Below are 22,800 nucleotides of genomic sequence, written 5' to 3' on the forward strand. Positions count from 1 at the left end.
AAAGCAATGGGTGTGCTTTTATTAAAAGATGGATTTCATTTTTAGGAATATGAAACAATTTTAAGAAGGGATTGTGCAAAAAATATGTTAGCAAAAAATTAAAGAATGATTCACTATTTTATATAAATACATTTTTATAACAAATATATATATTTTATTTATTGAATATTAAAAAAACAAAGCTATTTTGAAATTTAATTGATATAAATTATTGTTTAAATATGTATATCTAAACTACAGAAACTGGTTTATCATTTCGAATATACTCTTCAAAATTTTTATCATCTAGAAGAGAAGGGTCAAAATCATTTATTATTTGGCTTAAAATTGGATTATCTAACATCGTTGTATGATTTCCTTCAATTACTTTCAGAGTGACTTTACCAGACGTCAATAGGGAAACACAATAGTCTTCTTCAACATCTTGTAAGGAGACTTCTGCTGGACGGACTAAGGTAATATCTGCTTTAAGGTTTCCAAAACTTTCCAAATCTAAATTTGAAGTCATTTTAACTCTATTAAACATAGCTGTTACCATTGTTTTGGAGTACTCTTTGGTATAAACATTTTGCTTCTCCACATACTCCATGAACAAAGCCATTTTATCATCAATATTGTCAATTTTTTGAAAAATTTGAGCTGCTGATTCTTTTGTTTCATCGGGAAATATTTGATTGACAATACTAGAAAAAAGCAAATTATAAACATCGTTTTCTGAAAAATGTTCTCCTAAGTGCAAATTTGTAAGACGTTTTAGAAAGTGAGGGGCTCCATCCAGCAACGTAATATGACCTCGGAATCCAGCCGTTTCAAGCAACTGCGCTATTTTTAAAGCCACAAGTGTTCCATATGAATACCCAATTATGTAATATGGTTCTGTTGGCATTAAAATTTGTTTGATATGCTATAAAATAGAAAAAGTTAAAAGACTGTGTATTTATTTAGTTAAGTATACCTACTTCAATACTCTTTTCGGATATATCGTTTACGGTTAGTAAGTTTGAAAATTGATGTAGTTGTAAGACGATGGCACGACTGTGTAAAGCAGACCCTAATTGATACCATGCTCGTCCAGCTGTACCTTCTAATCCAGGTATAATAATATTGGGAGGAAGACTTTGTTTTGACAGCGTCGCACGAGTAGCTAAGGGAACCACAATTTTATCACAGTGCGCTTCATCCCCTAAGTTTCGAATAAGTAAATCCATTCCTAAAAGCTTGCTTTCAGATGCAAAAATCATTGGAAGTCCATCAGTATTTTCCTTCTTCTTTGCATCAACAAACTCCTGAAGCTTTTGGAAAGTGAGCAAACGTAAATCTTGTGGTGTCAAAATCAATTCAAAGTCTCGTTCTAAAGTTTGTTTGATTTCAACTGCCATTAATGAGTCCATACCCATTTCTGATAATGTAGTTCCTAAAGAGACGGATTTTAAGTCTCTGATGCCCATGATATTCATAACAGCATCAATAATATTTTCATTGCCAGAACGTCCAGATCTTTTTTCGGCCACTACCATGCTTGAAACTATTGGATCTTCGGAACTCAATAAACGGTCCAGTTCTTGAAGGCAGGATGAAATTCTTTGCTGAAGCGTACCTCCAATCTCCATGTCTATTTTATCATCAGCCATATCAGCCACTAACCCCACTTCTCCAACAGCACCCCATTGAATTCCTTTAGCAGGTAATCCGTCCTTGTGGCGGCGTTCGATTATACGCTCCATTATAGAGTTAGCCATTCCATAGTTTGTTTGGCCAGCATTTCCTCGACCACATGAAACGCTTGAAAATATGGTGAAATATTCTAAGTCTGGGCAGGAAACTCGGGATAGCTCATCGAGATATTTCGTTGCTATAGCTTTAGGAGAAAAGCAATCAAGAAATTGTTTTGCACTTTGATTAGAAAAAATTCCATCGCGTAATGTAACTGCAAGGTTAAAGATTCCACCCACTGGACCCAAATTTGCTGCTCTAGAAAGCAGTTGCTGGCATCCCTCTTTTGTAGTTATATCATCTGTGCTAATGAGGACTTCACAGCCATATGTATTCCAAAGCCTAAAAAACATAAAATTAATATTTTTTGCATTAAAAATAGATATATAATAATTACGCAATTCTGTAAGATTGGTAATCTTTCGTTATTCCTCGACTGGAACTAAGAACAATTTTACGGGCCCCACGGATTGCCATCCAATCAGCTAATTCCATGCCGAAGCCGCCTAGGCCTCCTGGTATGATATAGGATAAGCTCGGCTTAAAGTAAATTTGATTTATAGCGCAAACGGGGAGCGTTGCAGCATCTTCCGGATCTTCACGAACTTGTATCACAACTTTTCCTATGTGTTTACCTCCGATGAGATGTCTAAAAGCTTGTTCAATTTCATGAGCCGGAAATACCGTAACTGGTAATGGTACAATAATTCCCTGAGAAATATCAGAATCAATCATATTTTTTAAGTGCTGAAAAAGTGGAATATTAAATAATTATTTTTTTTAAGGTTTGATTTTTTTTACCCAAATGTCCTGATCGGATGCTGTTAAAAGATTATCTGCAAGCACCGCATGGAAAGTTATTTCTTTTAGAAAGCAGCCCATTCCAAGCTTGCTGTCATTAGCCATGTCGAATTTACCAATTTCTAAAAAGTGGCCGGACTTTCCCAGACAACGTACTGAAGCAAGAAGCTTATCTTCTGATAAGGAATTCAACACATAATCAACACCTTTTCCGTCAGTCTCACGATGAATCATAAATTCAAACGATGTGTCTCGAGAATTTCCAATGTTACTCTCTGCAATTTTAAAAATTGAAACAATATATGTACAAAAAATATAAAATATAACCATTAATTTTACCTTTAAGTTTCGGAAAGGTATCCAACAAAAATTTTTTTTTTTTTTGTGTGCTGCATGTTGTAAAAACTTCCAAGTTATAAGCTAATGCTACTCGAATAGCCGCTAGCCCAATGCCGCCAGATCCAGCATGTATGAGTATTGTTTTTGCTTTCCTAATGTCGCCAATCATAAAGAAAGCGTAATAGACAGTTACATAAACTACTGGCACGGTGGCTGCTTCTTTTAATGACCAATGGCTAGGAATATCCCACATAAGTTTTGAAGGCTTTTCCACATATGAAGCTACTCCTCCTTTAACGACCATGCTCATTATTCGACGTCCTGTTACCATATTAATGCCAGAGTACTCAAATCCTAAAACACAGTTTTGATCTATTCGGCTAGATCCGTATAACTCAACGGCTAAGCGACCCGTAGCAAGCATAACATCTCTAAAATTTAACGAAGAATATGCAATTTTAATAATGCAGTTTTGTGGATTAAGCGGACCCTCAAGCCATTGTAAAGTGGATAGGTCCCCACGTTGAATGACGTTTCCATAGATATGATCCAATCTAGAGATACGTTTATCACATTTGGGCAACAATAGATGTCGATAGCTGCCCCAACGACCCTGTTAAAAAAAAAAAATGTCATATAGGTTTCAACATCATCATAATAATTAATTTTAATAATAATTATTATATAATTATCACAGTATAAATTAAGAAAGATCGGCTATAGCAAATGACGCATTTCTGAAAAGGAATAGTATGTCAATAATATAGTATGTCCTCTATAGGATGGAATAGTATGTCCTCTTCCTCTCTTTATCTTAAAGCGGACGGACGTGTTTTTTTTGTGCGCACTACGTTTTTGTAAAATTTGCAATAAGCTTTCTATAAACAATCGGTGTTTATTTCTTTACAGATATAAAAACAAATTGCAATTTTTTAGATCCGTATCGCGTCGCGTGTGCAGTGATATATTTGGAGGTAAAATAATAATTTATTTAATTTACTTTCCTTTAAACATAGCCCTGCTCTGCTTCTTCATCTCCTACGGTGTTGTTGCCATTCTTTTGCTTCTACTCTCGCTCAATAGAGATTCTTATCTCTATTTCTTTAAATCTTACTAAATTGCACTAACTGCTCTCTTTAATCTCCCTTTCTCGTTTCCTTGGTACAGTGGTTCAAGGTTCCTCATTAATAAAATCAAATAATATTTTTAAATTAATTATTAATTTTTTTAATAATTTTTAATAAATTAAATATTTAATTTTTAATAATTTTTAATAAATTAATTATTTAATTTTAAATAATTTTTACTAAATTAATTATTTAAATTTTTAATAATTATGGATTTTAAATTGGTCTGTGCATTAAAGTCTTGCAATAAGACAATCTCGTCTTCCCAGCCTACCATCCATTGCTGGCTCTGTGAAAACGTTTTACACGCTAAGTGTGCCGGGTTCACGGCCTCAGTTTCGGATGCAATCTCGCGTAGGTCTGGTCTCCACTTTTGCTGTGATGGTTGTCGTGCTGTTCAGGACGAAATGAGGTCGTTCATGAGGCAGACTAAAAGCGGTTTCAAGGAGTTGATTAGTGGTTTTCGAAAAATCAATGCCCAACTCTGTGCGCTTGATACACAGTTTAGTAGCCTTCAACTGCTAAATGAGTCTCGAAAGCGTAAGAAATCCGCTTTTAGTGATGTGAAAAAATCCGACGCTGCTAATTATAGAGGCATCTCTAAATTGTCAGCAATTCCAAAGCTTTTTGAAAAACTTATCACTCCACATTTGCAACACCTATGTAGTTCAATAATAACTCCGTGCCAGCATGGCTTCATGAAGCGCCGCTCCACCTCTACCAACTTATCTTTTATCACGGATGGCTTCCGCAATGGCTTACAAACAGACGTCATATACACTGACTTCAGTAAAGCATTTGACTCTGTAAACCATTCGCTTCTTATAAGTAAACTCAGTCTTTTGGGATTCCCAACTAATCTTCTTATGTGGATTTCGAGCTACTTATCAGGGAGAACCCAACGTGTTTTCTTTAAAGATGTTACCTCGCGTTTAGTCCGCGCCACATCGGGGGTGCCCCAAGGAAGCCATCTTGGACCCCTACTGTTTACTCTGTTTATTAACGACTTGCCCTTTGCCTTAACTAATTCACTTGTACTTATGTACGCTGATGACGTTAAGCTATGCCTTCAGTATAAATTCACTAGCGCCCAGTCTAGACTTCAATCCGATTTGGATAAACTTCAAAATTGGTGCTTAGCAAATAACCTAAAGCTTAATGGATCGAAATGTAAACTTATGTCTTTTTACCGATCTAGTCCTCACCAGGCTATGTACTTTCTCTATGGGAACGCCTTAGAACGATTAACTCAGGTTAACGATATAGGTGTCATATTAGATTTGAAACATAAATTTACCGACCATGTATCTACCATGGTTAATAAAGCTATGGGTGTGCTTGGTTTTATTAAAAGATGGTCAAAAGAATTTAATGACCCATACATAACTAAAACGTTATATACATCACTGGTCCGTCCGATTCTTGAGTATGGATCGTGTGTCTGGAGTCCTCAATATGGAGTACACCAAGATCACATTGAATCTGTACAAAAAAACTTCCTTACTTTTGCGCTTAGGGGACTTAATTGAGATGCAAATCTTTACCTCCCCTCTTATCATAGTAGACTTTTACTAATCAACTTACCATCATTAACAAATCGTAGAACGATGCTGGGTGTCATGTTTCTATATAATCTTATTTATTGAAATATAGACAGCCAGCATTTACTAACACGCTTAAATTTTAACATTCCTAGTAGAAGGACCAGAAACTTTCGTCCTCTGCTCCTCAGCCATTGTAGTTCGACATATGCCCAACGCGATCCGTTCAGGTTATTATGTTCGGACTACAATGGTCTCTACCACATCTTGTCACTTTGCTCTACTAACAATCTTAAATCGCTTATATTAACCGCCTTATCTGTGCAACACTCTTCCTCGTAATATCTTTCTCCTAATCCTCGCTTATCTATCTCGGATCTATTTCCGCGATTCGAGCCGTACGTTACGCGGCAGCGTCCCTCGGTCGGTTGGACGGGAGGTGGGCTGTACGTATGCAGTGGGAACCGCGCAAATAAAACTTGACAGTATAAACTTTTCTTGGCAGAAGTTTTGTTATTGCTTTTTTAACAAACTTCTGTCCAGAAAAGAAAAAAAATAGCATCTTTGGTTTTAACGAAACTATAAGGGTTTTAATTGTAATAATTGGCTGGATTGTGAAGACATATTGTATAATAACACGGTGCGACAGTGAAAAAACACTTGTGAAACGAGATAGTGTAGGTTGTTAATTTGGTCGAAGAGAACTCAAAAATATTTTTTTTATATTTTTGGAACCCTCCAATTTTTATTTATTAAAAAAAATCCGTTTTTCGGGACTTTTTTGCGCTTAAAAATTCCTGAACGCGTTTTTTTTCAACCGATTTCAAAATTTTTGCTGTTTTTCAATAGTTAAATGGTGTAGCTTTTGAAAAAAAATATATCTTCGATTTTGTTGAACAAAAAGGACAACATTTTTACACCTGAAACTGAAGTTTTCGACTTTTATTCGTGTTTTTCGGATTTTGATGCCAGTTTTTCGGTACAACTTACAAAAATTCGGCCGTTTTTGATACATATCAATGTTGTCTCATTCATTCTGAATAAAACGAGACAAATTTCATCAAAAAATAATGAAAATTGGTGAAGTTATAACGCTTTTCCCAAAAAAAGTCAATTCAACCTAGCGAGCGCTTCTCGATTGGGGCACTCTAAATGGGTCAAAACAGGATTTTTTGGAATTTGACCTTTTGGGTACCTACACGTTAAAACAAGGGACATCAGAATTCATTTTAGAGGTATGGTCTCTTGAGCAAAGATTCTTATTTTGATCCCTAGAATCCGAAAATCATATGTGCCTAAGCGATTTTTCAATCGACCCACCCTAAAACATACCATTATACTCTAGGTGTTCTTGGGTATAATAATAACATAAAATATAAATTGTTCATACTTACATTGTGAAAAACATTGAACGCCATTCCTAATGAAAGCTGTGTCGCATATAAAGGATGTGACAAATCAAATGCAGGAGCATTAATGTCATTAATAAACACACATCGAACTAAATTGCCATCAGGTTCTTTTCGTAAACAGTTTACAAACCCTAACACTCCGCTAAATATTTCATTAAACGAATAAACAATTACTGGCGTTTTTGTGGTAAGCGCAGTCTGTATATGGGAAATCCATTCAAATGCTTTATCATTTTCAGATACTTCTACAAGTATTGGCTGAATTTGTAATTTTTGTGGCACTTTTTGAAGTAAAACAAAAGTTTCATCATTTTCATCAATTGGTATAATTGTAATTTGTCGGAACTGATCTGATATTTCTGTTGTGTCCATATTAAACAGAGAGGTTTCTCTGACAAGTAAGTAGCCATTATCAACTAATGCTTTTTTAGAAGTTTCAATTACATCTCTATTATTATCCCCTTCAAAACCACTGCATATAACAAAGTGACAATTTGATTGAGTACAAAGCCTTCCATTTTCAATGTGCACACCTGGAATTTCATCTATGTTTTGTGAAGTCAACAACATATATTCCCCAGTAATGACTGGTAAATCTTCAATAGATTCTACAAAAGTATTTATCAGAGATTTTTTCCCATTTGTATCCACTTCGACAATCTTCATTTTCAATGTTGGATTATTCTCAAGAGCAAGTTGAACGCAAACCCTCGTGGCATTTTCAATAGAAAGGGCTGATGAAGCATACGGTATAAATAAATATTTTTCAAGAACGGGAATCCCGGGGGGCCTTCGTCTTTGAACAGGACTGGCATGTAGTCCAATAAGTTCGATGCCACCCGCTATTATGCGGTCATACTTTTGATCGACGTACACATCAAAAATTCTGTTATCTGGATCCATCTTAGTCATTAAATCAAAATGATGCACACCATTTATTCTAAGCTTTCTAATTTTTGTTGGCAGTAAAAGAGTTCGTGAATCTGTTCCAAGTATTTGAATTTGAAGCATAGCATCCATGAAGGTAACCCAATTGTAATGCCATTCAACCTGGCCAAAAAGTCCATCTGAACGAGCACTAAAAACTTCTTTGAATGCTCCATTGTAATGATATCCGCGCAATCTTAGTTCTTTATAAAAGTCCTTTTTCGAAATCATTGGAAAATTTGATTCTTTTTGGAAATGATAAACTTCGGGAATTGTAGGATTATATATCTCTCGAATATTTCCAGTGACAACTAAGCTTCCTGCTTCGGTTATCTAGAATAAAGTAATTTTAATATTATTAAGTTTAAACTTCATAAAATTATGCAATGGAAGTAACTTTATGCGATATACTTACTTCAAAACGGCCAGTGCCATAGTGAATCATTACGTTTAATTCTACTTCTCCGCTAGTTGGCATATTTGTAGCTCTTACAAAGCGTACATCTTCAAATTCAACCGGAACATCCATGTAACTAGGGCCATGATACATTAATGAAAATGTTTCCCAAACATATTGAAGATAACAGGTAGCTGGCACCAATATTTTTCCATCTATAACATGACCACTCATAAACTCTTCATTATCACTAGCTAAATTAACAGTAAATACGCGTTCTCCACTAGACTTTGTTTTCATATTTTCGTATTTGGTCACAAACCAATCTTCACTGTGATCCCAGCGAATAAGGGAGCTAATTTTGGGTGTGTTTCGAGAAACCGGGAAATCAATGGGGCTATATAATTTCGCAACCGGTACTAAGACTCCATTTTGATATATTCTACAAAGAAAAAAATATTTTATTATTACCCACTTTTTCTATGAAAATATTTGTAATTTAACTAATTAAAAATAAAAACCTTCATTCTTAAAACAAAATTTGTTTGCTTACGCATCCATTTTTAACAAGAGAGTTGTAGAGTAGTTACATGAAACCAGTTCATCGAGCTAGGGCTTTTAAATCGATTGGCTCAATACCCAGTTACTTGGCAATCACTTAAAATTTTGAATTCAATGTTTTATAAACAATACACTCAAAAAAAAAACAAGAATTTCATAAATATCCTGAACAATTTGTATACCCAATTATTTTTTTTTTAATTTTGGTCAAAAGTGTGCAACGCAGTGAAGGAGACATCTCCGACCCTATAAAGTATTATATTCTTGATCAGGATCTCTTCCTGTGTCGATATGAGCATGTTCGTCGCAGTCTGTCTGTCGGTTTCTGCGCAAACTAGTTTCTCAGTTTTAAAGCTATCCAGTTGCAACTTTGCACACATCCTTCTTTTCCTTGCAGGTGGTATGTAAGTCCGAACGGCCGACTATATCCTATAGCCGCCATATAACTGATTGATCGGAAATGCCATATCTTGGGTGTTTTTACAGTTAGAGGGTTGGGACTTTCCACGTTATATTTGTCCAAAATATCTTACCTACAAAATTTCATAAGGATCGGCCGACTTTATCCTTTAGGTGTTGTAGAATAATCGGAATTGGCACCACTTTGGTGTTTCTTAAGTTAGAAAGATGGGAATTGGTCCATTTTGGGCAAAATAATCCGATTTGCCAAATTTTACATGGATCGGACGACTATATCTTATAGACGCCATATAACTCAACGTACGGAAATGGCACAACCTTGCTATATTTAAAGTTGCTTGGGGCTGTTTCTTATATTTTTATTAGAAAATTGATTTAAGGGTGAAATTCTCATGAGGATCGGTATATATAAACCATCCGGTATCCGGTATATCGGTACCATCCGATATATATATATTATTTGCTGCTACTTTACTGTTAATGCGTCGGTACGCAACAGAGGTTGGATAGAAAAACGGTCTGAGTCGCGACTCAGAATCGGCTACATATTTTGCAACCACCTTTCGTTTGAACGGTCAAAATGTAAGCTATTTAGTACGGTATAAAGTACTGGTAGCAATATTGTAAGGTATAAATAATAACATAACTTCTTGTTGTGATCACGTCAGAATGGTCGACTTCAGAGCTATTTTTCCTTCGCAAAAAATTGTCTTTGCAGACATGCATTATTTAATGTATAATGAGCGAGAATACAAATTTAATTTGGAGAGGCATTTTAGTAATTGCTATTCCAAATTATCTGCATCTAAAGATGGAAGCTCAATATGGCCTCGCAGTAAAAAGAATTATTTAAACTATTTTTTTTACTGATGCTCGGAAAATTATTGAGCATGTTAAAATGAATTTTATTGAAATTAATAATACATTATCGGTTATGAAATTAATAATTAACAAGAAAGGAAAGCTAACTTCGGGCGGAGCCGAAGTTGATATACCCTTGCAGTTCAATGGCAGTCCGCTATGTGGCGCCACGCATCTTATATTATTAGATATATAGAAGATCGTATATAGTCGGCCGATCCTTATGAAAATCGGCAGATCAGATTGTTTTTCCCAAAATAGAATCTGTGCTAAATCCCAGGAGGTGATCCTGATCAAGAATATATATACTTTATAGGGTCGGAGATGTCTCCTTCACTGCGTTGCACACTTTTGACCAAAATTATAATACCCTCTGCAAGGGTATAAAAATCTCCATATGTAGCTTAAAGCAAACTTTTGGCGTGTGTACGGATGGGATTTCTGCCATGCTTGGTAGGAAATGTGGTTGGCTATTGAATTAAAAACTGGATACAAGTTTCACACACACCAATAGGCATTGTGCGCTAAATTGATGTGGTAATTACAATTTTCAACAGAATTAGAGGTAGGCACAATTTCCTTACCCATAGAACATTAAAAATTTTTTTTGAGGAATGTGAAATTGAATATGTGAATCTAGTAATGTATACGTAAATTAGATCACTCAATAAAAGTAAAATGTTTAGAAGGGTTTTTTAACTTCAGAAAGGAAGTGGCAAAGTTCATGGAGATGGAAAAACTTGACATGGTCCGCAAAATTAAATTTACTCACAAATTTTATATTTTTATACCCTTGCAGAGGGTATTATAATTTTGGTCAAAAGTGTGCAACGCAGTGAAGGAGACATCTCCGACCCTATAAAGTATATATATTCTTGATCAGGATCACCTCCTGAGTCGATATGAGCATGTCCGTCTGTCCGTCTGTCCGTCGGTCCGTCTGTCCGTCTGTCCGTCTGTCTGTTTCTACGCAAACTAGTCTCTCAGTTTTAAAGCTATCGAGTTGAAACTTTGCACACACCCTTCTTTCCTTTGCAGGCAGTATATAAGTCGGAACGGCCGGGATCGGTCGACTATATCCTATAGCTGCCATATAACTGATTGATCGGAAATGCCATAACTTTGGTGTTTTTTAAGTTAGAGGGTTGGAAGTTTCTACACATGTTATAAGGATCGGCCGACTATATCCTATAGCTGTGGTAGAAACGATCGAAATTGGCATAACTTTGGTGTTTTTTAAGTTAAAAAGTTGGGATTTAGTACAGATTCTATTTTGGGAAAAACAATCTGATCTGCCGATTTTCATAAGGATCGGCCGACTATATACGATCTTCTATATATCTAATAATATAAGATGCGTGGCGCCACATAGCGGACTGCCATTGAACTGCAAGGGTATATCAACTTCGGCTCCGCCCGAAGTTAGCTTTCCTTTCTTGTTAATTAAAATTATCAAATTAACAAGAAATTATCAAATTATCAAATTACCAAAATATCTTATGTACAAAATTTCGTAAGGATCGGCCGACTATATCCTATAGCTGTCATAGAACGATCGAAATTGGCATAACTTTGGTGTTTTTTAAGTTAGAAAGATGGGATTTGGTAGAGATTCTATTTTGGGGAAATCTGATTTGTCGAATTTCATAAGGATCGGCCAACTATATCCTATAGCTGCCATATAACTGATTGATCGGAAATGCTATAACTTCGTTGTTTTTCAAGTTAGAAGGATGGGACTTTCTGTGCATTCTAATTTGGGCCAACTTATATGATCTGCTAAATGTCATCAGGATCGGCCGTCTATATCCTATAGCTGTCATATAACTGATTGATCGGAAATGCTATAACTTCGTTGTTTTTCAAGTTAGAAGGATGGGAGTTTCAATGGATTCCTCTTTTGGCAAAATAATTCGATTTTCCAAGTTTCATAAGGATCGGCCAACTATATACGATCCGCTATATATCTAATAATATAAGATGCGTGGCGCCACCTAGCGGACTGCGACTCAACTGCAAGGGTATATAAACTTCGGCTCCGCCCGAAGTTAGCTTTCCTTTCTTGTTTTTTTTAGCATTTTCGACCGACGTAACATCACACATGAATCGCCCTTATACTTCTGTTCAAGGTAAAAATTAATGTGATTTTGATTTAATCAGTCAGGGTTCTTACAAAAATGTATGTATTTTTATACCCTTGCAGAGGGTATCACTGTGGACGGAAGTCCACGAGGTGACGACCTGCATGCCTAGGCGTGCGCGAGGAAACTCTATATATAGCCGAAGAATTAAAAATTTTCTGTAGGTTATAATTTTGGTCAAAAGTGTGCAACGCAGTGAAGGAGACATCTCCGACCCTATAAAGTATATATATTCTTGATCAGGATCACCTCCTGAGTCGATATGAGCATGTCCGTCTGTCCGTCTGTCTGTTTCTACGCAAACTAGTCTCTCAGTTTTAAAGCTATCGAGTTGAAACTTTGCACACATCCTTCTTTCCTTTGCAGGCAGTATATAAGTCGGAACGGCCGGGATCGGTCGACTATATCCTATAGCTGCCATATAACTGATTGATCGGAAATGCCATAACTTTGGTGTTTTTTAAGTTAGAGGGTTGGGACTTTCCACACATGTTATATTTGACTAAGATATGTTATGTACAAAATTTCATAAGGATCGGCCGACTATATCCTATAGCTGTCATAGAACGATCGAAATTGGCATAACTTTGGTGTTTTTTAAGTTAGAAAGATGGGATTTGGTACAGATTCTATTTTGGGGAAACCAATCTGATCTGCCAATTTTCATAAGGATCGGCCGACTATAAACGATCCGCTATATATCTAATAAAATAAGATGGGTGGCGCCACCTAGCGGACTGCGCTGAACTGCAAGGGTATATCAACTTCGGCTCCGCCCGAAGTTAGCTTTCCTTTCTTGTTTTATTTAACTTGAGAAAAAATTTTTAATTTTGTTTGCCTGAAAATTAATTTAACATTTTGGTTTTTGACTTGACTACAATTGAAATAACATTTAAAAATAAACTTTAAACCCGTTTTTAAAATTTGAAAATGGGAAAATGCTATTTTTTTTATACATTTTTTTATGAATGAATTATGAATTTTTTCAAGAAAGGTCCAAGAAAGGAAATCCACTGGAAAATTTTCAAAGTAGTGACCTGGTGCGCAGGACCTAATTGTAGGAGAAAATCCACTGGAAGGCAAGGCTCTGCTCATTACACTAAGAAAACGGCTCTCATAAAATTGCTTTGCAGGAATGACAATTTAACGGCAAAGAAACTCCAGCATCAACAGTGTTCAATGTTTCAAACAGCTACCCTGTGGCTGACTGTAAATTCTTTGGTCTGTATGGAAGCGAATTGGTGACACCGCTCCTGACAAAATGGAAGATAATGAGACCAGAAGAAATTTTTGGTTTCGGTCGTCATGGTGCATGCGGCAAATATAGCGCTAAACTGCGTTTACTGTTAACACATTGAGCTTACAGCGTTACTATTCGTCAAGCGTAAAGATCATGGTGCATGCGGCAAATATAGCGCTAAACTGCGTTTACTGTTAACCCATTGAGCTTACGGCGTTATTATTCGTCAAGCGAAAAGATCATCCCGATCCGTAACATTTATTTAGAAAGAAAGAACGCCTAAGCCGGTTAAAGTACGTGGTGCAAGATTTTTTATTTGTTTGGATATGCTCAGCGGGTTTCACCAAATCCCCCATTAATCTAAATTCTATAGAGCACACAGTGTTTGTATGCTCAGTGCACAGTCAATTCAAATTAAAAAAAAAAAGATAAGACTGGTCTTAAAATTTTTATCACAGACTGGATTTTTTTTAATTCCGCCAAATGCTTATTTCTTTATTCACCCATCAAATATCTTGTTAGTGAAAGTAAAGTTCCGCTAAATCCATACCACGAAACCGTTACTCCAATTGCAGTCCATTACTCATATAAGACAATTTATTTTCCTTCCTTCTTATTTTCGACAATTTGTGCGGAATTTTCAGAAATCATGACAGCTTTATTTTGTTCGAGCTGTAAAAAGTAATAAAAAAAAAATTATCAAAACTTTAACAGGTGAGCCCGTTCGATCGGATTTGATCCTGAGTATTACATTGAGCTGCATACTGATGTCAGTATACAAGGATACAAAGCTATTTTACTTCATAAAAATCGATAAAAAGCTTCACGTTAATGTTTATTTTAACAAACAAACTTCTTCATTGCAACAAAAAGATTCAGAGATGTCGCCCATTGTTTTTAAAATTCAAAACAATGAACTCGAGAAGAATTAATCAAGGAGTTATGGTATAAGTTAAGAGAGCTCAAAAATGTTCTTAGTCTCTCCGAGTTTCCCCAAGAGCATTTCGATATGAATTTTCCTGGTTTTAGGATATGGCCAAGTACGTCTGTAAACTTTTTGAAATTTTTATAAGTTGTAAGTAACTAAATCTCCTCCGGGATAGTTGCCAATCGAACCCTATACCCAAGGTAGAAATACCATGGCATACGATCCATATGGATATCACCGGAAAATTATGCGGCAAAACACATCAGAATGAATTTTATATTTCAAATGGACGCATTCACAAAGTTTTTTTATTTGCATCCATCGTTATTACTTTACTATTACTTTAATATTAATATTAATAGTAAAAGCTGTAAGACGCTTTGAAGTCAGCCATATCTGTATTTGGAATACCAATGTGAATCATTCCAGATCAGGTAATGGGTGTGCAAAAACGTATGTAACTGCTACTTAAAGTAGCCTACGTTCTTGAAAAGATGCCTTAGGAGACATACATTTTTTTTATAAACTGTAATGCGAATCGTATACCAAAAGCTTGACCTCTCGAATTACTCATTGAAAAGGAGCCCGACCTTTTAACATGTTGCCAATATGTGAAGAAAAAAAACAATTCCGAAATTTCCTAAGAAATATTTTAAAAGAAAATATGAAAACAACCTCATTGCATGGCCAAGCTAGGTTTGATAAGAACAAAGCTTAATTCAAAAAGTTGGCCATGCTAAAAAAGTTGGCAAAAAGGTTTCTGCGAGGGATCCTTGCAGAGGGTATTTTAATTTTGGTCAAACGTATGCAACGCAGTGAAGGTGACATCTCCGACTCTATAAAGTATATATATTCTTGATCAGGATCACCTTCTGAGTCGATATAAGCATGTCCGTTTGTCTGTTTCTACGCAAAATAGTATTTCAGATTTAGAGCTAACGAGTTGAAGCTTTGCAAACAAACTTTCCTTCTTTTGTTTGCAGGCAGTAATACTTGTATAAGGGCAAACTAATCCGATCTGCAACATTTTTGTAAGAAGAATTATTGAACATGGCACTACTTTGCTATTTTCAAAGATGCTTGGGGCTGTTTCCAACATTTTTATTGGAAAATCGATTTGATGGTGAAATTCTCATAAGGATCGGATAACTATATACTCTCCGATATATATTTATAATAATATAAGCAGCTACCTAACTGCAAGGGTATATCAACTTCGACTCTGCCTGAAGTTAGCTTTCCTTTCTTGTTTTGGTAATTGTTATAGTAATAGTTATAGTATTTAATAATGCAAAATGGGACACTATACTAAAACAGTGGACGGTAGGGTCCTTTGGTGGTATATGTTAACTTTGGTATTTTTTTAGGATAGAAGCATGAGTAATTTTTTTCAAGTATACAAAATTTCTATATAAAAGAAGCTAAAATCATCTTTCATTACAATTAATTAAATAAATATATAAACAAAAAAATATTATATATAATATATATACATACTTGCCCAACGCTGACATGAAAAACAAGGCATTGTTTTTATTTCCCCGATTAGTAAGTGGAATGTGAACTCCATTTGCCATTGATCGCTTTAAAATAGCACCTAATAGTCCATGAGGTGCTACTTCAATAGTCATCGAATTTTCGGGTAGCAAAGAAAATGTTTCCTCAAAAAGAACACTGTTCAACAAGTTGTTAGTATGATATTCTGCCGAGCACAGTTTTCTTGTAGGATGCTCCCATTCTAATTTCGGTACACTCGTACTTAGCCACTTTGAGCTTCTTTTCTTCGGATTTGGAATAATTTCTTTCATATATTGAAGTAACGGAGGGCCCATTTTTGCTATGTACTTAGAATGATAAGCAATATTTGAACATGGAACTTCTTTTGCAAAAATACCCTTTGCTTTAAGATCTGCCACAAAGTTGCTCACATCATCAATTGGCCCCGAAATTGTACAAGAATCTGGACTGTTGTGACAAGCCACTTCAATAGATTCAGGCAGCATATGTAAAATAGTCTTGTAACCAATACCAACGGCAGCCATGGATCCTTTTATTTTCTCCATGTCTACACTTACTCTGCCACGATAGTAAGCAGCTAAAATCATTTGTTGAGGAGTCAACCCTCCGTCAGCATAGGCGCAGCCTAATTCTCCAACGGAATGGCCAATAATAAAATCTGGTTCCAATTGCAAAGACCGTAGAACATCAGTTAATCCGATTTGTACCGCCGCAATTCCCACAAATGAATGCAAAATGTTCTGATATATTTCTGGGTTATCGGAAGTTAATATTTCTATAAGATTTATATTCTTTGATAATAATGTTTCATGACATATTTCAATTGATTCCCGAAATCGTGGTATTATCATAAGCGATTTTCCCATTTGGGTCCATTGGGAACCCATTCCGCTATAAACCCACACGATAGGTCTTTGAAGGCCAGTGTAATGTTGAACATCTCTCACTAGGGCTTTGGCGGGCTCCTTTCCTTGTTTGACAAACACAGAAAATCCTCGAAAAACCATTCCAGCCACATCTTCCTCTTGAATATTTTGAAGTAGTCCGATAAATTCTGCATCTAGGGGTCTTTTTTCTATGTCGCTAAAAATTTCATGCACTGCATCTTCTGTCCTACCGGCCCATGTAAGAAGTCGAGGTACATCATCCTCAGGAATCCCAAAATTTGTCTTTGATTTGGTAAAACCTTTCAGAAGTGCATGTGCATTTGCACCTCCAAATCCAAAAGAATTTATACCGATGTATGGCTTTGGTAGAGGCGTTTTATCTTTAACAACAAGCAATCTTCCTTCTGCTAGAGGTGCAATAATTGGTTTTACTTCTGCAAAATTTATATTCGGTGCAATCATGCCAGTTTCAAATGCAAAGCAAGCTTTAACAAGTGAGCATATTCCTGATGCAGCTTCGGAATGTCCAATATTTGATTTAACAGATCCAATTAATAAAGGCTCGCGTCTTTGGCTACAAATTACATTGTCTATTGCTTTGCATTCTTCTGGATCACCAACTACAGTTCCAGTACTGTGAGCCTCTAAATAGCCCAAATCTGAGGGGGTAAGTTCGATCTCTTTATAGAAATTTTCCAACAACTTTTCTTGGACTACCCCAGATGGATACGTTATACCCTCTGGCTTATATCCATCACAATTAGTTTTTGAATACACAACACTAGCATACACACGCTTTGCATCCCGTTTTCGTTGCAAAAATAGGCAATTGATAGTTTCAGATCTGGTATAGCCACTTGCATTTTTATCGAATGGACGACAAAACCCATCTGGAGCAAGTACGCCGAGTCTATGATGTTATGGAATTTAAAGTTTGTTAGGAAATAAAATTTTAAAAAAATCAAAAAGCTTACCGAGCAAATTGAAGAGTCACAAATGGATGAAGAAGTAAGTTGGAGCCACCAATTATTGCTGCATCTATTTCTCCATTTCGAAGTGCACTAAAGGCATTATCCAACGCGTACATTGAACTTGAACATGCAGTATCTAATAGAAAAGAAGGTCCCTCGAGTCCTAAACAGTAAGATATTCTATTAGCCATCATAGCCCGACTGCAGCCAGTTATTCCAAATCCACCAGATGAAACTTTTTCATAAAACCATGTTTTTTCTGATTCAGAAATACAAGATCCAATGTACACTCCAGTTTTTGATCCCCGAAGACTTTTTGGGTTTATTCCGGAATCTATGACCGCTTCATATGCAGTCTCAATCAAAATTCGAGTTTGGGGATCCATTGTATGAGCTTGCTTAAAATGAACTCCAAAAAATGTTGCATCAAATTTTTCAAGCTCACTAATTTTTCCAGATCGTTTTGGTATTTCCGGGTTAAAATGACGCCATCTGCGCTCATCATCGTCAACCATATCTATCTTAAAAGTTAAAAATTAATTAATAATTATAATAATATTTGGTAAAATGCGTTAATTTTTAAAAACGTATGATAAAATACAAATCTTTTTATGAAAAGGACAGCCTCTCTTTATCTGAAAGCGGATTTTTGTGCGTTATTATCAAATCTTTTATTAGCTAACAATCCAGTGTTTATTTTTATTTATTTACATTTATAAAAACAAACTTTCGCATTCGCAAACATCCGTATTGCTTCGCGTGTGCAGTGATATATTTGGAGGTAAAATAATAACTTAATTAATTTTCTTTCAAAAATAGCCCTGCTCTGCTTCTTCATCTTTTACGATTATGCTTCTATTCTCTCTCAATAGAGATTCTTATCTCTATTCTTTGCAGTTTACTAACCCACACTAATCGCTCTCTTTAATCTCCCTTTTTCATTTCACTGTGTGAAAACGTTTTACACGCTAAGTGTGCCGGATGCTATTTCACGTAGATCCGGTCTCTACTTGTAATGTGACGGTTGTCGTGCTAAAAGTGGATTCAACGAGTTGATTAGCGGTTTTCGTAAAATTAATGACCAACTCTGTGCGCTCGATATACGGTTTAGTAGTCTTCAACTACTAAATAAGTCTCCAAAGCGAAGAAATCCTCTTTTACCGACGATTATGCAGCCGCTTATATCTCTGGCAACCCCAAGGGCCGAACCTGAGAAAAATTCGGCTTCCGAATATCTCAAAATAAATGTGCAATTGTCTGATATGTCCTTTTTGGCATCGCTTCAAGTGATTCCAGACCCAATAATTCAAGACCCCTGAGAAGTCCGAACAGGGTAATCAAAAGTCTGGACCCCCGGTACGAACTGATGTCGCAGAACTAGTTACGACGGCACCGAAACTGTTGCAGGTGGTTCCTCCATCGAAACACATTTTTATTTCCCAGCTTGCCTCTGATACTTCTGAGATTGATATATCGGCTAACATCAAAGCCAAAACAAAAGCCGACATAAAGGTGGTGTATATTACAAAATTTAAATATTCATACACCAGGCACAGGTATACGTGTGCCCTTGCAGATATTCAAGACGATTTGTTTCGCCTGTTCTTGGCCAGAGAACATTTTCGTCAAAAAAAACAAAATGACCAAACCTGTATGAGTAAAATTGCCAGATGTTACAGCCACTAAACAACCTTTAATCTCATCTTCATCAGATTCGAAAAAATTAATTTTTGTTACTAACATTTACCTATCAGAATACTCCAGGGTTACGTAGTAAACTTCCCAAAATGTATTCTTATAGTTCTTCCTTTGCATCTCACATTAGGTTCTTTACATAAACTTGGTTAAAGCCGGAGATCTTAAGCTCTAAATTTTTTCCAAGTAAGTACATTTTGACGTCGACCCCTGCGAAAGGGAGGAGGAGTGTTAATTCTGTAAGTAATATCTCCGTGCCAGCATGGCTTCATGAAGCGCCACTCCGCAACTACCAACTTATAGGAGTTAACATCTTTTGTCACGATTGGTTCCGGAATGGCTTACAAACAGACGTCATTTACACCGACTTCAGTAAAGGATTTTTCTCTGTTAACAATTCGCTTCTTATAAGAAAACTCAGTTTTTTTGGGATTCCCAACTGACCTTCTTATCTGGATTTGGAGCTACTTATCTTAAAGAACCCAATGTGTCTTCTTTAAAAATGTTACCTCGCGTTTATTGCGCGCTACATCTTGGGTGCCCCAATCTAGACTTTAATCCTATTTGAATAAATTTCAAAATTGGTGTTTAGCAAATAAGCTAACGCTTAATGGATCGAAATGTAAACTAATGTCATTTTATCGATCTAGTCATCATTAGGCTATGTATTTCCTCTATGGGAACGCCTTAGAAGGATTAACTCAGGTAACGATCTAGGTCATATTAAATTTGAAACTTAAATTTACCAACCATACATCCACCATGGTTAATATAACTGGTTAATAATGGGTGTATTTGGTTTTATGAAAAGATGGTCAAAAGAATTTAATGATTCGTGTCACTGGAGTCCTCAATACGGAGTACACCGAGATCAGTTCAAAAAAATTTCCTGATTTTCGCCCTTAGTGGACTTAATTGGGATGCCAATCTCCACCTCCTCTCTTATATTAGTAGACTTTTATTAATCAACTTACCGTCATTAATAAAGCGTTATGTTTCTATACAATCCTATTTATGGTAATGAAGACAGCTAGCATTTACTAACTCGTTTAAATTTTAACGTTCCTAGTAGGCGGACTAGAATCTTTCGTCCTCTACTCTTCAGCCATTGTAGTTCGACATTTGCCCAACACGATCCGTTCAGGGTATTATGTTCGGACTACAATGATCTCTACCACATCCTGTCCCTTTGCTCCACTAACAATTCTAAATCCCTTATACTAAACGCCTTATCCGCAACTCTCTTGGTCGTGATATCTTACTCCTACTTTCTCGGATCTATCCCCACGATTTGAGTACGTTATGTGCAGCGTCCCTCGGTCGATTGGACGGGAAGTGAGATTCTGTCTGGGGCCTCTGGGGGCAAGTCGCAAGAAATTTCTGCTACTTAGGCTGCGCCCAAAGTTATCTTTTCTTTCTTGTGTTTTTTACTTTTCCATTTCCTGCGTACTGTTCTTTTTAATCAACTATTTTATTTCAATTCACAGTTTAAAAATGCTCTTGTTATGTTTTATTCACCAAATTTTTTTCATATCAGTATTATTAGATGGTTTTCCCCATTGGACGTTTTATTTTAAACTTTGTTTCTAACCTTGTTATATAGTTTAAACTCGTATTCCGATATGTTGCTACAGTTTGGAAATTTTCCGGCCATTCCAGAAATTACTATATCATCTCCGTCTGATTCTGGCAGAGACCGGGAATATTTCTTATTTTTTGCCATCTCCATTTAAGTTTTTGTTAAATTTCTAATTATTTAAAGTCGTTGATGTTTAAAACGGTGTATATGTTTGCGGCGTTAACATTAAATAAATTGAAAGCGTATTAACGAATTGCTAAGCAATTGGCAACTAACCCGTAAATACTCGAGTGTGAGTTTATATATGCGGTTGCAACAAAACTGACTTTATTATCAATTCCAAAAAAATATACCTAAAATACTTTGACCACAAACAATCCAAAGTAATTAAAATCGTGAACTGTGTAAATAGGCTTTTTCATGTAAATTCAAGAATTGGTTAACATTGAAATGTAAATAGATGAGAAATTGCAATAATGTAAGTATTTTGTATGTATAATTAATTTGGAAATTCAAATTAAGCTAAAAACACGAAAATTGGACACACCCTTATAATATGGAAATTTTAATATCTTTTTGTTGAATCATTTAGTTACAATCACTTAGTAACAAACAGTATCAAACAAAAGTAAAAGCGTTCTTGAAAGTGGATCAAAGTTATATTTTTTTGGCATTTATCATTTAATTTATATACAAATATTCAAATTGCTTTCAAGGTTGTTGACTTTTTAAGGTTGTTGCCTTTTGCACTTATGCGCTTCGGTTCGAAAGAATTGAAATGTCGTATCGCATGCCTTAATGTGCTCAAGGAGTATTAAAATGTTCATTCACTATATTTTTGGAAAGTTATAGTCACCATATCTATAAAAAAGTATTTCTTTCTTTATCTTTAATAACACTATAATATTGAATGCGCATTGATTGACATCTTGATATTCTCAATTTTTACGGCATTTACAATTTTTTTCACTTTTCTGTAAGCGGCTTTGTGGTGGCTTTGTAGCTTTCCATCTTTTTCTTTAAAAAATTATTTTTTTAATTTCTAACGTAAACAAATTATAACAAGAAAGAAAACTCCACATCGGGCGGAGGCGAAGTTGATATTTACCGGCTTGCAGTTAGTTGGCAGTTTATATTATTAGATATATGTATGTTGGAAATATCGTCAGGAAAATCAGGAATTTTTTTGTACAGATTCGATGTGATCTCGGTTTACTCCATAATGAGGGCTCTACTACACGATACTTAAATATCGGACAGACCAAAGAAGTTAAGTTAACTATGAAACTATGTTAAACGTTGTTGAGCCACGCAAAATTTTTTTTTATTAATTTTCATCGCCTATACTGGGAGCAGCACACGTATATGACATTGCTCTTCCCATATGACAGAGCAATCTAACAACAGGGCCATCCCTGCTCTAAATCGATAAAATGACACGAATTTACAGTTGCATACAATAAGTCTTAGGTTATTTTCAAAACACCAATTTTAATATCTGGCCAAATCGGATTGAAGTTTAGATTCGGCACAAGTGAATCCATAATGCAGATATACATAAGTAAAAGTGAATTGGTTAAAACAAGGGGAAAGTCGTTAATACACAATGTAAAATGTAGGATGGTTAACAGAGTCAAAATCTTAACTAAAGTCAGTGTAAATGGAACCCATCCGTGACAAAAGATGTTAGCTCCAAAAAGTTGGTAGTGGTAGAGTGGCTCTTCATGAAGGCATGCTGGCAC

General features: G+C 35.7%; 1 protein-coding gene across 2 annotated transcripts; it reads right to left on the minus strand.

Moving 5' to 3' along the window:
• Positions 1 to 5: 5 nt before the first annotated feature.
• On the minus strand, positions 6 to 21,342 carry LOC26514500 (fatty acid synthase). Of its 2 annotated transcripts, XM_032449742.2 has the most exons (10): positions 21,071 to 21,332; positions 17,788 to 18,305; positions 15,906 to 17,723; positions 8,276 to 8,699; positions 6,916 to 8,193; positions 2,854 to 3,466; positions 2,515 to 2,789; positions 2,111 to 2,460; positions 960 to 2,055; positions 6 to 904 (listed from the first exon to the last, which is right to left on the minus strand). In XM_032449742.2, the coding sequence occupies exons 1-10, from the start codon at positions 21,206 to 21,208 to the stop codon at positions 230 to 232; spliced, it is 7,185 nt and encodes a 2,394-aa protein (XP_032305633.1). In that variant the 5' UTR covers positions 21,209 to 21,332; the 3' UTR covers positions 6 to 229. The 2 variants fall into 2 exon arrangements, with proteins under 2 accessions (XP_032305633.1, XP_044571532.1); XM_044715597.1 differs by lacking the exons at positions 6 to 904; positions 960 to 2,055; positions 2,111 to 2,460; ... (2 more) ...; positions 6,916 to 8,193; positions 8,276 to 8,699 and adding an exon at positions 13,774 to 14,152 and having other exon boundaries at positions 21,071 to 21,342.
• Positions 21,343 to 22,800: the final 1,458 nt, after the last annotated feature.

The sequence above is a fragment of the Drosophila ananassae genome, chromosome 2L, assembly GCF_017639315.1.
Source record: "Drosophila ananassae strain 14024-0371.13 chromosome 2L, ASM1763931v2, whole genome shotgun sequence".
Taxonomy (NCBI): Eukaryota; Metazoa; Arthropoda; class Insecta; order Diptera; family Drosophilidae; genus Drosophila; species Drosophila ananassae.

What these genes read in the sequence shown, in the direction of transcription:
- LOC26514500 (XM_032449742.2), bottom strand. Translation starts at nt 21,208, where the DNA reads ATGGAGATGGCAAAAAATAAGAAATATTCCCGGTCTCTGCCAGAATCA. An exon ending in TACCTTTCCGAAACTTAAAG is followed by an intron (nt 2,790 to 2,853) that starts GTAAAATTAATG and finishes TTAAAATTGCAG; the next exon opens with AGAGTAACATTGGAAATTCT. An exon ending in TATCCGAAAAGAGTATTGAA is followed by an intron (nt 905 to 959) that starts GTAGGTATACTT and finishes TCTATTTTATAG; the next exon opens with CATATCAAACAAATTTTAAT.